General features: G+C 52.3%; 1 protein-coding gene across 4 annotated transcripts; it reads left to right on the top strand.

Annotated features, from left to right (window-relative positions):
- Window positions 1–193: 193 nt before the first annotated feature.
- Window positions 194–13,839, top strand: LOC114484610 (serine protease HTRA1-like). 4 transcript variants are annotated; one of them, XR_008616237.1, is made up of 4 exons: window positions 194–659; window positions 12,222–12,365; window positions 13,019–13,235; window positions 13,601–13,839. XR_008616237.1 is itself a non-coding variant. In XM_055081282.1 (3 exons), exons 1-3 carry the CDS (start codon window positions 221–223, stop codon window positions 13,821–13,823), a joined length of 756 nt encoding a protein of 251 aa, XP_054937257.1. In that variant the 5' UTR covers window positions 194–220; the 3' UTR covers window positions 13,824–13,839. The 4 variants fall into 4 exon arrangements, 3 of the variants coding, with proteins under 3 accessions (XP_054937257.1, XP_054937256.1, XP_028337750.2); XM_055081282.1 differs by lacking the exon at window positions 12,222–12,365 and having other exon boundaries at window positions 13,019–13,112; XM_055081281.1 differs by lacking the exon at window positions 12,222–12,365.
- The last annotated feature ends 2,637 nt before the right edge of the window (window positions 13,840–16,476 follow it).

The raw sequence follows: 16,476 nt of genomic DNA, 5'->3' as shown, positions 1-16,476 counted from the left end.
GCCGTGCCCCGGCGCGCCCGCCCTGCCCCCGCCGTCCGGCCGGCCCCCCTCCCGGGTGCAGTGCCCGTCCCCAAGGCGGCTCGTCACCGCCGCGGGGCCAATGGGCTGGGCCGGGCGGCCGCGCGCGCTCCCGCCCGCCGGCCCCGAGTCCCTCCCGCGCGCTCCCCGGCGCCGCTCTCCCGCCCTCGCCCAGCCTGCCGCCGCCGCCGTCGGAGCCGCCATGCAGCCCCCGCGCGCCCCGTTCCTCCCGCCGCTGCTGCTGCTGCTGCTGTTCGCGGCGCCAGGCGCGGCCGGGTGTCCCGAGCGCTGCGAGCCCGCGCGCTGCGCTCCGCCGCCGGGACACTGCGAGGGCGGCCGCGTCCGCGACGCGTGCGGCTGCTGCGAGGTGTGCGGCGCGCCCGAGGGGGCCGAGTGCGGCCTGCAGGAGGGCCCGTGCGGCGAAGGGCTGCAGTGCGTGGTGCCCTTCGGCGTGCCCGCCTCGGCCACGGTGCGGCGGCGCGCGCAGGCCGGCCTCTGCGTGTGCTCCAGCAGCGAGCCGGTGTGCGGCAGCGACGCCACTACCTACGCCAACCTGTGCCGGCTGCGCGCCGCCAGCCGCCGCTCTGAGAGGCTGCAGCGGCCGCCGGTCATCGTCCTGCAGCGCGGCGCCTGCGGCCAAGGTAACTGCGCTCCGGGGAGCTCCCTGCTCTCCGCCTCCCGGCCCCGACCTGCCCCCGCGGGACGGACGGGCCGGCAGAGGGGCAGCGAAGCTTGGCGGGGTATTCCGGGCGCCCACTGGCCGGCAGAGGCGGGCACCCGCCCCCGCGGTGGCAGCGTTGCGCGGGCTCCGTCGGAACCGAGCTTTGCGCCTCGCCCAGGGTCTGTTCCGCGCGCGGCGGGTCCTGGACGCGCTCTGTCCAGAAGCCCGGAGCCAGGGTGACGGGGCATCCTGCCCGCTGGCCGGCTGCTGGGTGCCCCGCGGGGAACCACACCGCGCCGGGGCCTGGGGGACAAACAAGACCGGAATGTGGACATAAAGAGAGTTGAGAAGTTCGGGGCTGAAAAAGGTGCCTTGTGCTGCGTGAGTCTGAGGCTTTGGGACCACCGGGTCTAATTCCTGTGGCTTTCCCTTCTTTCTCTGCATCTGCCCCCCGCCTCCCCCGTTTAAAATTAACCATGCATTCATTTTTATTTCGGATACTGTCGTTGAAAACATTGACTTTTTATTTGAAAGGGACGGTGTTGCCCGTCAGGCTCCCCAGTCTCCCCAGGTGACCTCCCCGCCCCCCCCACCCCCACCCGCAGCCGCTCTGGCCAGGCACCAGTTTAGGCGGTGCAGCGGCGTTGCTGCCGCCTTGCTTCCCGTGTTTTGAGCCAACCCTACAAAAATGAAAGTGGTTCTTTTTGAACAAGCTGAATGTGGCTTTGGATCACAAAAAATGCAGACGCAGGGGAGAGGGTTAGGGGTGAGGAAGAAGTGCACCCCTCTCCCTCCTTAAGCCTCTTTTCTCTATCAACAAGACCCAGCCTGGCAAGGGGAGGTTGTGGTGATGGGGCAAAGGGTGGAGCAATCGTCTAACTCTCTCGCGGGACCTTCTAGAGGGATGCTTCTCGTCTCCAGTCAGAGAGACCATGTGGAAAAACAATACGGAGTTCAGCTACGGCCAATCCAGCGGTGTGGGGATGGGCCAGCCCTGCTTGGCAGTGCACTTGGTTGCAGCCACACGGTGCTTCTTCACCGCGGGCAGTGCGTGGAAAGGGAAAGAGGGGAGCCCAGCGCAGGGGGCTGCTCTAGGTTTTCTTTGTAGGAAAACGGTCCAGCACTAGGGCCTGGCACAGGTTGGCCGACACAGAGAGGAAGGTGCCAGAGCAGCGTAGGTGAAACGGAGGTTGTGTATTCCGCCAGCACGGCAGCAGGGAGCCAGCCTCCGAGCTCAGGAAACAGGAAACAGCCTAATTAGAGGGTGGAGGAGAGATATTCCAGAGAGAAGTGAACCTGCAGAGTCTGAGATATGGGCGTGACAACGCGTGCGTATTGGGTGCCCACTCTGTGCCCCAGTCCGTGTGCCTGGTGTGTTACACATGTGGCTGCACTCGGCCTTCACAGCCTCGAGAGGAGGGAGCCTTTGCTGTCATTCCCGTTTTACAGGTGGGGGAACTGAGGTTGAACTACTTGCCGAAGGCCACTCAGCTGGAATTGGAACCCGGACAGCCTTACTCAGAAGCAACCCAGTGTTTAACCCCAGGCCCGGGGAAGGGAGGTCAGGCTGGGTAAAGGAAGTTTGGGGAGGGCCCGGAGTGCATCCCACATGGAGTGCAGGGGTCAGGCTGAGCCAAGCCTGGTTTGGTGAATAGATTGGTGTGGCTGGGGTTGCTTGGGGTGGGGGGCATCAGGTGTGACCCAGGCTGGTGGTGCAGAGCCCCAGGGCCAAAGTGTTCTCAGATGTTCTTGAGCCAGGGCAGCTCAAAACAAAAAAAAACCAAACAATAACCAAAAACACCTGGGTAGGACAAAGCTAGCAGTAGGATGCAGAACACGCCAGGGCACGGGGTTCGGGCTAGTGCAATAGTTTGGGTGTGAGGTGATGACTATAAAAAAAGCACATTGTGTGTTTTTGTCAAAAACAAGCCAGCTGTTACTGTTTGTAGTCTCGCTGCACGGGGTCCTGAGTAACTGGCAGTATTCAAGCACCGAATTTATTGCCAGCGAGGTGGAGTCACTGAGTAAGTTTCAGGTCATTAATAGTCACCGTGTGTGTGGAGGGAAACAGGTCCTTTCCCACTAGCTGTCAGGCCCGCAGCGGCTCCCAGGAGACCCAGCGAGGGGACAGCCACGGAAGGATGAGCATGGTGGCCCAGAAAGGAGGGGGAGACAGAGGGTGCAGAGCTGTTCTCCTCTGTCCTTCTTTCTTTCTGCAAATATTTACTGAGCTCTACGGTGCATCCAGCACTGTGTGTGTGTGTGTGTGTGTGTGTGTGTGTGTGTGTGTGTGTGTGTCTGCCTGGCACATAGGGGGCACCTGGCAGATGCGTGGGGGGCTGTTGAATGAATAAATGAACGAAGGAAGAAACCAGAGGTGCTGGAGATACACGGCCGCCCAGTCTTTCCTCAACGGAAGGTTTCACTTTTGCCGCCCTTCTCCCCCCATCTAGCATTCCGCCCTTGACTTCCTGGAGGTACCTCTGAGGACAGGAGCCTGGGAGCCAAGACTTCATTCAGTCGAAGCCCTGCCCACAGCAGGTCACCTGATGTCATTGTTAAATGCTGTGCATTGGCCGCGTGCTCCAGCCGTGAGACTTGGCCGGAGCACCCTTTTAGCTGGAGTGCCCATGCGAGGCCTTTTGGAGGGGGCGCTGTCGTTCTGGATGCCTGGAGTTGGAGCGAGCCGTCCGAGGACGTGGGGAAGGATCGGCTCCCCGATTCACGAGATCACGAAGAGGGTTTGTGTGGAGCGGAGAGCGAGGGCAAGGGAGGTAGGACAGGCTGGCGAGCAGCATTTGGGAGCCACAGTGGATCTTTGGATGGCGGAATGTGCCACCATTCGAAAGAAAGCACTTTTATTTGTAAGCTGTTTCCCAGAGACTTCAGAGAGGGTCTCTAATCATGCTTCTGGAAATGAAGGCAAATCATCTATTTCAGAAATCAATGCTGCTGTCAGGGTTTGGATGGGAAAGTGTCCAGTTATACCAGAGATCAAAAGAGCTGTCGTCTTCCACCAGGGGCAGTTTGGATTAGCTTAAAGCAAAAACTCTATACTGGTCAGGGGATTACGAAAAAGAAAGGAATTGCAATTACTAATAGTCTGATAATAAGGGCTAACATATACTTCGTGCTTATTCTGTGCCAGGCCTGTGTTAACCCGTTTGATCCTCCTAGCAGCCTTATAAGGGGCGTGCTGTAATCCTCCCCGGGTTACAGCTGGGAGACAGAGTCACAGAGCAGTACCTTGCCTGGGACTTGAACCCGTGCATCTGGTCCACAGCCCATTCATAAGCACTCTGTGCTGTTGACAGAGAAACCGAGATTATAAGCCAACCCCAGCTAAGCCGAAGCTAATAGCTGGAATAAACAGAGCTCCAGATGGCCATGGCCTTGAGATGAACAGAAACAAAGGACACGTCACAGTTCTCGCTCCGCAGGCACAGGAGTCTGAGGACACGTTGCCCCCAGTTGCTATCAAGGCAGCCCTTGCTGAAAAAAAAAGCAAAAAAGCAGAAGCGGCTGTAGCAGAGATGCGTCCAAACCAGAGCCCCGGGCCCCAAACTGCTCTTGGGCAGAGAAAGGCTCCTCCGGATTTCCAGACACTGCAAAGAACTAGCCAGTATGTGTAGCAGATTTCTGCCAGAAAAAAGGACAGGAAGCCAGAAAAGAGGCCTGAAAAAGACTCCTCAAGCATAAGAAGCCTAGTCCTTTTCTCCTCCTAGTACCCTCTCCAGGAAAGCTACCCGCGCCGCCGCCCCCCCCCCCCACCTCGCCAAAAAAAAACCCAGCAGCCCCGAGCCCAGAGGTCTCCAAGCCCAGGAACTCCGCGTCCTGGTCTCACCCCAGGCCTGACAAGGGAGGGCTTCTGAAGGGGCAGGCCGGCCACGCATTCCTGGTGAAGAACCACCACTGGCTTAGATGTCTTTTGAATAGTTTATAAGGCTTTGCTCACTTTGGTTGGTTATCTTCTTTTGTTCTCAGTTGGTCTTGCTAAAGAGTTAAAATATTAAGGTTTCGTAAAATTAGTAAGCCAAGCGTATAGAAGCCAAGCGTCTGAGTAACTTCGTTCCATCCAGAGGAGCTGTGAATAGATTGCATGAGCACTTAAAATAACTGCATTCAGTAAGTGATCATGGCGAAACCATGAGCTAGGTGTGGTCAGACGTCCGACAGCCTCGGGACTGCAGGGCTGGATTCTGAGTCCATCTGGAGTTGTGTGATCCTGGATGCCGTTCCGTGCCTTGGATTGAGAAATCAGACTTTCCATGAGCTTATATTTCAAGTGAATAAATAGCTATGGTGAGGCTTAATTTGAAGACGAAATCAAGCTTGGCAGTGGGTGAGGGTTCCTTGGAAGGCCAGCTGGGCTGGAGGGACTGACAGGCGGAGACTGCCTCTGACCCTGCCTAGGCTGTTACCTGACCAGGTGACCGGCCCCCGAACCCTCAGAGCCTCAACAGTGAGGGGGTTGGACCAGGTGATCTCTGAGGGCTCTTCCAGCTGGAATGGTGTGTGATTCTTGTAAGAAAACTAGTCTCTGAAGAATTGTGGTAACCTCATCCTTGTTTTAAAGCCTGGGCTGGCTTCTCTAAGAGTTATTTCTTTTTCTTGAGTTATTGATGGTTAAAGCCAAGGTTCGAGTTGAATGCCTGTGGCCCACTTGGGTCTGGTTGCCTTGTACTGCAGCTTTGTGCTGGCTGCTGCAAGTCCCCAGATGACCACTGTGGTGACATGCCCAGCCCCAGGAGGTGAGCTCCATTGAACCCGGTGGCCCTTGCTGTTTCCCAGGGGCTCCGAGGCTGGGCTGCATGTGTCCTCTGGAGTGAGATCCCTCATGAGCCCTGTCTCCTTCCTTCCCCGTCTTCTCTGCCATTAACAAAAAGAGAGAAAATTAATGTCAGCAGAGAAAATGAGAAGTGTAGCCATCCCAAATGGCTCCCATTGAAGAGGCATGTCTGTTGCTGCTGGAAGGGCAGAGTTCAGCTTTTGGAATTAGTGACATGAGTTCTATTTCTAAGTTCATTCAGAGCATTTATTGAACACCTTCTGTGTACTTAGAAGGTCCAGATAGAAGGAATCAGAGGTGAGAAAGGCTGGGTAGCCCATGATCTCAAGAAGTTCGTGGTAGGTCATATCACACCCGGCTTAAGGAGTCAGATCACCACTTTCTAAAGGGGTGACTTTTCGTATGTGACTTAAACTCTCTAAGTTTCAGTTCCCTCATCAGTAAAATCATTATAAAAATAATGGTGCGTACATACCTGTGCCATAGGATGGTTGAAAGATGGAAATACCTCATTATATGAACTTAGTGCTTAGAACTGTGCCCAGTGCATTACTAGAGCTGGATCAGTGTTAGCTATAATAATAATTATCATCATCATCATAATCGTCACGGAGTCTGCTCAGTAGAGGAAGCGCTGTAATGATGTCTCCCTGGGGATAAGGTGCGTGAGTGGCTTAAAGAAGGCGTCACAGAGAAGGAGGGTGATGCGGGACCTGTGTCCTGGAGGCTGACTTGGGGTTTGCCAACAAATATGTTAGAAAAGCTTCTCTGGGCAGAGAGACTGAGACACCACGTTGCCTGTCGTCACCCTCTGAAACCCCCAGGCGTTGTCTGTACCATCTGAGACGTGTGTGACTCCTCTTGTAAGAAGAGCTGCAGGCCTGGAATGCCTGGGATCTCACAAATGTCATCGCATTAACCCTCCTTAGAGTATGTGACGCGCAGGAGAGAGCAGTGTATGGCAGCCCCAAGGCCTTCTTGAATGATGCTTAGTTTGTTTTCCATGCTTTGGGAATTCCTCACAAGGAAAGATTTGTCACATCTTAAGGAAAAAAAATAAAAGTTTGGGAGCCCACGGATACCCTATTATTTTCGATTCCTAGGACAAATTGTCAAGTCAGTGTGTTCTGTGAAAGCAGTCCTCCACAGCGTCATGTGACAGCAGCTGGTCCCTCACCAGGAGGTAATCATGCTTCCTTGGGCACATGGTGGTTTCAGAGGGCGTATTGTTGTGGCTGGAATTTTCGATAATTTTCAAACTTGAATAAGCCCTGTCTTAATGAGTCAGAGCCTTGTGCCGTATTTTCAAACCTCAGGAAACATCTTTTTCATTAGTTGTGCCATCAAGTCTCAAGGAGAAGACGGTAGGCCTGTCTGCCTGATAAACTGTTTTATTTTATTTTATTTTATTATTTTTTTTCTGAGAGTTTGGTGAGATTTGTGGTAGACTTCCCTTTCACATAGTCTCAGGCGAGATTTTACTAGATCATCCAACAGTTGAGTCATCTCACACCCCAGGACTAGGAGAGCTCTCTCTTTGGTGCCAGTATTCCAAGTGGCATCCCTGCTCGGTGGGGATGGATGGACACAGAGGGTTCTGCCAGTTAGGGTTGTCCAGGCCGATGGCTGCCAACTGGATACAGAGGAGGGAAGGCTCAACGTTCAGCAGTCACATCTGCTTTTCTCTGGCAGAGAGTGAGCTAGCCTGGGGGAGGGGGGGACAGCGACAGTGTTCTCCAGGACAGCCAGGTGGTAGGAACAGTGACCAGAAGAGCTACCACCACTGGGTGCTTTCTGGGAGCTGGGCACTGTGCTCTTTGTGTGACGGGCCCAACTCGTGCTTCCCTCGCCGCCACCCAGGGAGGGAGGGGTATCATTCCGTTCTCCAGCTGGGAAGAGATGAGGCTCCAAGAAGTGACTGATAATTGTCCAAGGCTACCCAGTAGAGGGAGGTAGAGCCAGGATTTGAACCCAAGTCTGCCTCACTCCCAGATTATTCTTGAGATGTCTTTGACTCGGGTGTTACTTAGAAGCGTGTTATTTAATCTCCAAATACTTGCGGGTTTTCCAGCTCGCCTTCTGTTATTGATTTCTAGTTCAGTTTCACTGTGGTCTAAGAACATGCTTTGCATGATTTCTCTTCTTTCTTTCTTTTTTTTTTTTTTTGTCGTCTTTTAAATTTGTTAGGATGTGTTTTCTGGTCGAGGATGCGGTCTCTCTTGGTGAATGTTCCATGTGAACAGCAGAATCTTCTGCTCTTGTTGGGTGGAGTGTTTCATAAACATCAGTTAGGTCTAGTGGATTGATAAGGTCAACTATATCCTACTGATTTTCTGCCTGCTTGGTCTGTCAGTTCCTGGAAGATGGATGTTGATGTCTCGAGTCTATTCTGGAGCCCTGAACTGCTGTCTTCTTTATGGCCTCCTAGTTTTTGGAAACCTGGGTTCTGACCACACAACCATCTCTGTGTCTCCACCACAGAGAGCGCGTGCTCTTTACTAGGGAGCCTGTGGTCTGCACGCTGAGTTTTCAGGCTAAGTTTCTATTGAACATTTACTGGTCAAGAAATGGCCTGAGTTGGGGTTTCTTAGGTCCTAGTTTGACATTTCTCCACCAATTTGACCTTTTTGGCTCTGGAAAATGTAGCCCAATGTGTTCAGCCCTCGGAAAAATCCCAGGAGGAGAAGTCTGATAATAGCACAGAAAGTATAGGAGGAAGGGCAAGAGTTTGAGACCATCTAGAAGGGCCCCATGCGCACTGATCCCTTTCTGTCTGTGGGGTCCTGTAACACTCTCATCCAAGGCTCTTCTCTTGGAGCACTCGCCATTGGTCAGCCATATAGTTCTTCATCCTCTGAAAAATACAGCTGTGCCCTCACCTTCCACAACCCATCTCTAACCACATCAGCTCTCCATTTTCATGTTTTCTGGGATTTTGTGGACAAGGACACCTCCGTCCTCGCAGAGACGCTGTTGACTGGCCAAAGACACCAGTTGGCTGTGGACAGAATCCCAGCGCACAAAATCTGAGTGTGGAAGGTTCTCGCAGGTCCCATAACCCAGCCCTTCACTTCAGAGAGAGGCACCCAAAGGGAACACGGCTCTCACAAGCTGCTTAGCTCATCGGGGCAGGAGGATGGTGGGCCAGTGTGGGCTCCATCCTGAGGCCCAAGGCAGAGCCCTTGAGCCCTTCCCTCCTCAGCTGTACTTTCCTGATAAAGCAGGGGGTTATTTGGGAGAGGCTGGGGTCCATGCACACGATTCCCATAAGGCAGAAACAGTGGGTGCTTTCACTTAGTCTCCCATTACAAAATTATGCTAAAGAAAACTCCTCCCCCACCCCCGCCAAAAATAAGCTCCTTGGGTTGGAAGATGACCAAAAAGCTCTCCATATAATGACTGACTTCTCCTTTCAAGAGTTCTAAGCACCTATTAATGCCCTTGAGCCATAATTACAGTGCTCTTGCTAAAAAGAAAAAATTAGTATAAATATAGTGGTGGACACAGCAGATAAATCAGGGCTGAGAAGCTTCAATGTCTTTTAAGCTGTGGTCTGATTTTCTTTGGGATGAATATACCAAGATTTTCCTCTCTCAGCATAAAGACTCTTTTTAATCTCTTTTCACCATACTGTTTGGACATCATGGGAAATGCATTTATACATTTGATGGCATACTGCACTATGCCAGTTTTTGAAAGTTATAAATAAACTTTAATCACATCAAAAATAAAAGAAGAAAAAAGATTCAGGATTCCACCATTATTCCAGCAGCTTCATCATTTCTGTCCCGAGCATTGCCACCATTTGGTTAACTAGTCCTTCTTTGTGTCCATTTGGGCCACGTTTGCCCCAAAACAAACATTTTTGTGTTCGTGGTTATTTCTGAATCTAGGGTTATTCTTTTGGGATAGATACTACGAAGTGAAATGACTGGATGGAAGATTAAGGTTTATTTATGGCCCTTGGTGTATGCCAAGGGCCATAAATTTTTTTCCAGGGGGTTGCCAAATTATTTTCCAGGGGGTTGTACCCATATCCGTTGCCGTCAGCTATAGAATTACCCACCTCCTAAGTCACTGACAGCTGGGGCAGAAGAAGCCAAGAAGAAATTCTCCCAAAAGAAATCCTTCAGGATAAATGGAATAGGACGGTACCAAACCGGTCACTCTACTCAGTCAGTAAGTTACCTGGTCTGTCTTGAAGTGACTTTTATTCCCAGATTGACTGCTTTTAGGAGATAAGCAATGTTGGGGGTAGAATGAGAACTTTTAAAGTTTGATTTTACCTGCGGATGGAGTTGTAATTACAGACTGTCTGACCTAAAGGGGATTGTGTGGTCGTCAGGTCATCTGGTCCAACACTTGTGTTCTCTTTGAGGGGCCAGGACCAGTGAAGGGATGTGAAAGCCCGAGGTCACAAGCCAGGCTGTGACTGAGAGTCTTGAGTTTCTGGATTCCCAGCCCACGGCTCTCTGCACTCAGCCTCCCGGATGCCAGCTCTGGCCAGGATGCAGGAGGAGGCCAGACTGTTTGTGCTTGTTTGGAAAAGTGAGCAATATGTTTATTCGATTGTTTGGTTACACATAGACCGAAATACAACTGGAGCGACATATATAAAATACAATTCTCTAGTAGCCACATTAAAGAAGTAAAAAGAAACAGTGACTTTTTTCTTTTTTTTTTTAATGCCGTTTTATTGAGATATTATTCACATACCATAAAATTCACCCTTTTAAAGCGGATAGATCAGAGTTTTTATATACTTACAGAGCTGGGAAGGATGTCGGAAATGGTCTAGTCTGCCCCTCGTCTTACTGATGAGGTAACTGAGGCCCAGAGAGGGGAAGTGGCTTGTCTTGCGTCTTAAGACCCACTCTTCACTTCTCACTTGAGCCACAGATTCCTTCTGACATTTGTCTCAGTTTTACAAGTTACCCTCCTCACACCTCGAGGACAGTGCTCATCAGCAAACGGGCAGGGGGTACCTCTCAGGAAGCCCTGTCCCCTTCCTGGACGGAGGGTCTGGCTTCACCATCACATCCCCCCTTCTACTTTCCCAAGCCCCAGGCCCACCCTCCCCGACCAGGGCTACAGGAGGGTGGCTGCTGACAGCTCAGGAGTGTGCCCCAGACCCTTAATAAATGGACCCGTCACCTCCCAGCCCGCTGCTTGCAGCTGGAGGCTTCGGGAGCCTGCGCCGCCTTGGCCACTTCAGACATAACAACCAGGAGGGGTTGGAGCAGGAAGGGAACCCAGCTGAGAAATCTGGGAAGGTCAAGACTGGAGCCAGATGCTTATCAGGAGGAAAGTTAATAGTGTTTTTGTGAGCTGAGCAGTCAGCTGTTTCCCCAAAGATAATAATAGACACATCTTTCGGGTGTTCAGGAGACTTCTGAAAAAAGAAATCGTGTGGTGGAACTGATTGGAAACTTTTTTTTCTAACATCCGACAGGTCAGAAAAAAACTATTAAAGGCAACAATACCCAGCAAACCCAAGCATTCACCGTGAATATGCAAGCGAGGACTTTTTTTTTTTTTTTGCCAGTGAGACTGAAAAGCGGTTATCAATGACAGGCACCTTTAGACATAGACGCATTGTTCTGGAAAAGGCATCTTTTACCGGTAAAGCTGAAGCGGCAGAGAACTGGGCCGTGCTTATGACTGACAGCCAGCTGGCCGGGTGCCCCCTGAAAGCTGTTCCTCCTCCAGAGAGGCTGTCTTAGACTTGTTTGGGTTGTCTTTCTCCTTCACTTCACCTGCCCGAGTCTTTTCCAGCATCACCGGCAGCAGCCTGGTCCCAGCCCTTGCAGACAGTCCCTCGCTCAGGGCCCATGGATATGGGGGACGGGTTTGCAGTCTGAGGTCTGGCGTCAGGCGAGCTTTTCCCACTCTGAGCCGTCTGAGAGACTGCACCGGAAAGCCAGGGGCTGCCAGGCCTTGGAAGTGCCAGTGTGGGCTGGAAATTGAGGCCAGGCTCCCGGGCTCCTCCCCGCCTTCCTCCTTTATTCATTAGGAGCAGAGAAATGGGTCACACGTAACTCTCCTGAATTTTACTTCTTTATTTCTCTGCAAAAGACAGAGAGTGTAGTGGTCCATCATCCAATTATGCATCTTTAAAAAAGATAACAGTTGCTACCTGCGAATTCAGTTTCTTTTGACAAAAATAGGGCTGAGGGCCTTTGGCCATGGGAAGCTTGATTCCAAAGCTGTGTCTTTTCTGTTTTGATCTGTCTCACTTAGATTTGCAGACGGTGGCCCTGACGATGTACAGGACTTTTAGGTGGATTTTAGACCTCAGTCGGCTGCCTTGGCCACAGCCAAGTGATGCCTCTCTCTCCTGAGCGTTTTCCCTGCAGGGTTCAGAGAAACCTAGCTGCACGGGCCCCTCTGCCCTGGAATCTGCAGCTGCAGCACCGATTAGAATGGGGGTCTGGTTTCCTGGAATGTGCAAGGTCTCGCTTCTGTTTCTGCTGTCTCCACGCTCCAGACCAGCGTTGGGCCAGACTCTGGGTCGGAGCCGTGGCTGACAAGTTTCCTTGGAATTTAATGGAGTGGGACAGACAGAATGCCGTCACTCAGACTGAAAGCACGGAGAACATGAGTCTTGCAGGGCATCTCTGCTGCGGTCACTGAGTTATGCTTTTATTTTTTTTCTCCCCCAGGCAACCACCCTTGCAAAAAGGAGGCCCCATCCCCTTTGCACTTCATGCATCCTTAGCCATTAGGGACCTGTTTAAATTGATTTCTCTCCAGACCCTCAGGGAGAAAGCAGTCAAAGTTCAGCAGAAGAGGAAGCATTCTGTGTTTCTCTGCTGTCCCGGCTCCTTTAACTGCAGCCTGCCTGATGCTCTGTGTCCCCCTCAGCTGGTCTGGCCTTCTCCTCCTGTGCCCCTCAAGGTAATTCTCAAATTCATCATGCAACCTCACAAAGAGAGCCTTTCTTAGTGAAAAGGCATCCCCGTGTGCCTTGCCGGGATGTGGACCAGCCCCTCTCCCAGCTGCGCGGTGTCGGGTTACTTAAACGCCGGCTTCCAGGCCCTGTCTCCACACGCCTACACACCTGGCACAGGTGTCTTACCCGGGCTTCGGGTGCCTGCTCTCGGCCAGAGTTGTGGAGGCCACCTTCCAATCCTGCCATCAAAAGTCGTGGCAGGGCCCGCCGTTCAGGGTAAAGCTCAGTCTTCCAGCTTCTCTCTTTCCACGGTGCCAGCGGTTGGCCTCCCCATCCGCTGGCCTTGGCCTGCAGCCCTCTCATTCTCTCTGCTCTGTTTTATCCTCGTCAGAAGGAGGGGACCTTTGGCTCAGGGCAGCCCCATACCCCTACTCCCACACCCCAGCCTCGCCAGGCTCCACTTGGCCTCTAGGTAAAGGTGCCGAACAGTGAGTGGAATGGGACTGGTGAGAACAGACCCCTGGGCCCATGTGGATGACGTGCCTGATGTGAAATCATTTCCTCCTGGTGTGGGGGGGGGTCCCCTCTGGATTTGGGCCTGGATTTATTTACCAAGCAAGTAGCCTCTTTGTAGTTACTTTTAATGTCGCCATACTAGGGACAGAGAAATACTCAGATGTGACCCTGGGACCCTCTAAAGATGAAGAAGAGGACAGCCTCCAGCATACACCCCCATGGCAATGCATTCTGAGGTATCACTGGTTTCGAGGCCTGAATCTAGGCTGGTCCTTGGAGGATGGGGTTCCAGAGACTGGACCTCATATGGGGAGCTCCTGCTCGGGGTGCTTTGGCTGGAGGAGGGTGGCTGATGACAGGTGAGGAGTGCGTCCCAGACCCCTTACTCAACTGAGCCATTCCCAAAGGCTATTTTAAGTTTCCATGACACCCCACTGGAAGCCTGCTGTGTTTGCTCCTTTATTTACAGTTTCTGAGCCTGTGGGAGACTGGCTGGCTGTGTCTGCTGGAGGCCAAGAGAAATTTCCCAAGGCTTTCGGGCAAGACTTTGAGTTCAGAGCAGTTGTGGGTCCAAGCTGGCATCTCAGGGGTCATTACTTCTTCTGGTCCTTCAAATGAAAATGCGAATATGTTTTCCATTGGCTTTCATTTCCAACCTTCATTTCCAATGCATATGTGCCCTTGCCTTCAAAAGAACGTTATTTCTTTTGTCACTTATGCTCAGGTTCACACACGGAAGGAAGAGAGGGCTGGACCGGAAGTGTCAGGGGGACTGGGGCCGTGCAGGAGGGAGGCTGCCCCGACCAGCCTGCCACAGTCCTTTGGCAAGTAGACCCTGGACGAATCCAGCCATCATTTTGGCTGAGCTTCTTTCTTCCCATTTTGTCCTTTCCCCTGCATCTTGTCTACTGTCAGGATCGGGCTGTGCTACGATTAGTAGTCTTTAAAGTATGACTGTCTTTGCTGGCGTTTAAAGTTGAAGAAATTAGGTGAAAAATCACAAGTGAGTTCTTCCCTTTCTCTGTGGAGCCGAGAGGGACCTTGGAAGCCACCCGATTGAGCCTCCGTATTTTAGAGAGGAGGAACCTTTGTCACGAGGGGCTTGCTGCGGTCGCACGGGGTGCCTCACGGAGCGTGAGCTGTACCAGGCATCTTAGATCGCGGTGGGGGGGGGTGCCTGCCCCCTAGCCTATGGGACGTTTCCTCGGCTCCTATAGGCTGACTGCCTGTGGGCTCCTGGGCTCAGCCAGATTAAGGCAGCATCTCCATCAGGTCCTGAGCAAGTGTGATGCTTCTCAGTACTTCATGTGCACTTTGGGTTTTAAATCAGATGAGTTTGGAAAGCAGGCAGGACCAGCTTCATGGGTGTGCCAGCCCCTCAGGAGGAGCCCAGCCCTGGCTTAATGCTCTCCTGTGACCAGCTTGGAATTCTTAATAATTTTGGAACAACGGGCCTCCACGTTTTCCTTTTGCACTGGGCTCTGCAAATTATCTCGCTGGTCCTAAATGTGGGACGGTGTTTGAGAACATGCTGTTCCCGTTGAATAAAGGAGGACTTATTTCTTTTCCCTCGAATATACTGTGTGTTGTTTTCCCAGTTAGTCCTACTTACCAACTCTGTTGAGCATTTGGAGAGCGCGATTGTTCTTGCTGGAAGGGAAGGTTGCGTTGTTAATCCTGAATCCTGGCTCTGAGTTCTCAGGCCTGGAAGTGGGAAGTGTGTCCCCACAACTCAGGAGCTGCGGGGGACTGGAGGCTGGGTGAAAGGGCTGGGACCCGGAAGGGAGGCCACAGAGGCAGAGCAAAGAGTCCAGCTGGGGAGCCAGACAGATGGCTTCCGCCTCTGCTGCTCGCCAGCTCTGAAGCTTTGAGCATCGTGCTTGACTTCTCTGATCCTCCGATTGTTCCCGCATCTCTGTAGACTGGAGGTAAGAGCCTCCCTGCAGGTTTGCAGGAGTGGAGAGTGTGCATTAAGGAATCTTGGGAGATAGAGCTGGGGACTCAAAGCCACGTGATGGAGGGAGTTGTGGATGAGACAGGAGATGGGGATGTCCTTGGGGGCCCTGCAGTAAGTTCATGCACCCCGAGTGGCAATGACTCAGGGGAGACACCGAAAATAGGCCAGGCCTGCCCGAATTAGAATGTAGAAGTGGGATTCTTAGAAGTTTCAGGAGAGTGGCAGGAGCCTTTTGGAGGTGTCGAGATGTACCGGGGGCGCTGAGTGCAGGGCTGAGAACTGTGAGTTGGTGACCCAGCTCGTGGCCCCGAGACGGGCATTGGGTTTAGTGCTTTCTGTGCTTTTCTCCTTCAGGACTCCCAGCTCCCAGAAGTAGTGGTATTATCGCCATGTTGCAGGAGGGGAGACTGAGGCTTGGACAGGGAGAACCGCTGCCTGAAGCGACGCAGCTGTGAGGGGCAGAGACTCGGGACTGGAGGCCAGGTCTGCTCTGGAGTCACTCTGGCATTAACAAGGAGCCTTGCGGCCTCACCCAGCCTTGCTGGCCCCTCCAGGAATGCCCTGAGGTTGGAGTCCAGCTTGGCCTTCCTGTCTCTCCCAGACACTCTGGGTTTGTGAACCTGAGCTGCTAAGCCGGGGTGGGAGAGGGTGGGCAGCTCTGCATGGAGAAGGGACAAGGGACCAGGGGCCGGGGCCGAGGGACAGAGCATCCAGATCCAATTCTAGGACAACTGTAGCCAGATGTGGAGCAGGGGCCACCCCGGAGGGCTGCCTTGGTCCTCCTACAGTGGAAACACACTTATGGTTACCAAAGGGGAAAGGTTGGGGGGAGGGATACATGAGGAGTTTGGGAGTAACGTATACACACTACTGTGTATAAAATAGATAACCAACAAGGACCTACTGTATAGCCCAGGGAACTACACTCGATATTCAGTAATAACCTATAAGGGAAAGGAATCGGAAAAAGAACAGATATACACAGATTTAGATGTAGATAGATATGGATAGATATGTATAACTGAATCACTTTGCTGTGCACCTGAAACTAACACAACGTTGTAAATCATCTACACTCCAATATAAAAACAATTAAAAATAAAATAAAGTGTGTCCATGGCACACTGGCCATGGTGACTTGTCGGTCACTGAGAGTCCTGGCCGGCAGAGGCAGTGTGTCCTGTAGGTGTAGCTCAGGTGTCCTGCTGGCCTGGCTCGGGCATCCCCCTCTTAACACTGTGAGCCAGCCACGTGCTCTAGGGGGTCAGGGAGCCGCGAGGGAGGGACCCAGGCCCGGTCCCTGGGCAAGATTTGGTACTCCCACCTACCCCTGGCAGGTCCAGTTTTATGGGATCTGAAACGTAGACAATTAGGGGCACCCTCTTAAGAAAAAGAATTCACAATTATGAATAAAGCAGTAGGCATGGAAATGATTCCTTATTTAGACTGAGAAAACAAACTGCCACAAATTAAAATTTTTTTAAGTGGACAAATTCTACAAACTCCACAAAACCCAGAAAAATGTCATGATGTGGTTAGTAACTACCAGATCCGCTTTCACCTTTAAAATACTCCTCCCTGCCGCCCCCCTGTATTTTTTGGCTGTAGATTCTTCGATCGCCTTTTCATGTGACATATTTTGT

The sequence above is a fragment of the Physeter macrocephalus genome, chromosome 20 (genome assembly GCF_002837175.3).
Source record: "Physeter macrocephalus isolate SW-GA chromosome 20, ASM283717v5, whole genome shotgun sequence".
In the NCBI taxonomy this organism is placed as follows: Eukaryota; Metazoa; Chordata; class Mammalia; order Artiodactyla; family Physeteridae; genus Physeter; species Physeter macrocephalus.
Note: the sequence above shows the minus strand (reverse complement) of the source record. Positions and strands in the feature narration are given on the sequence as shown.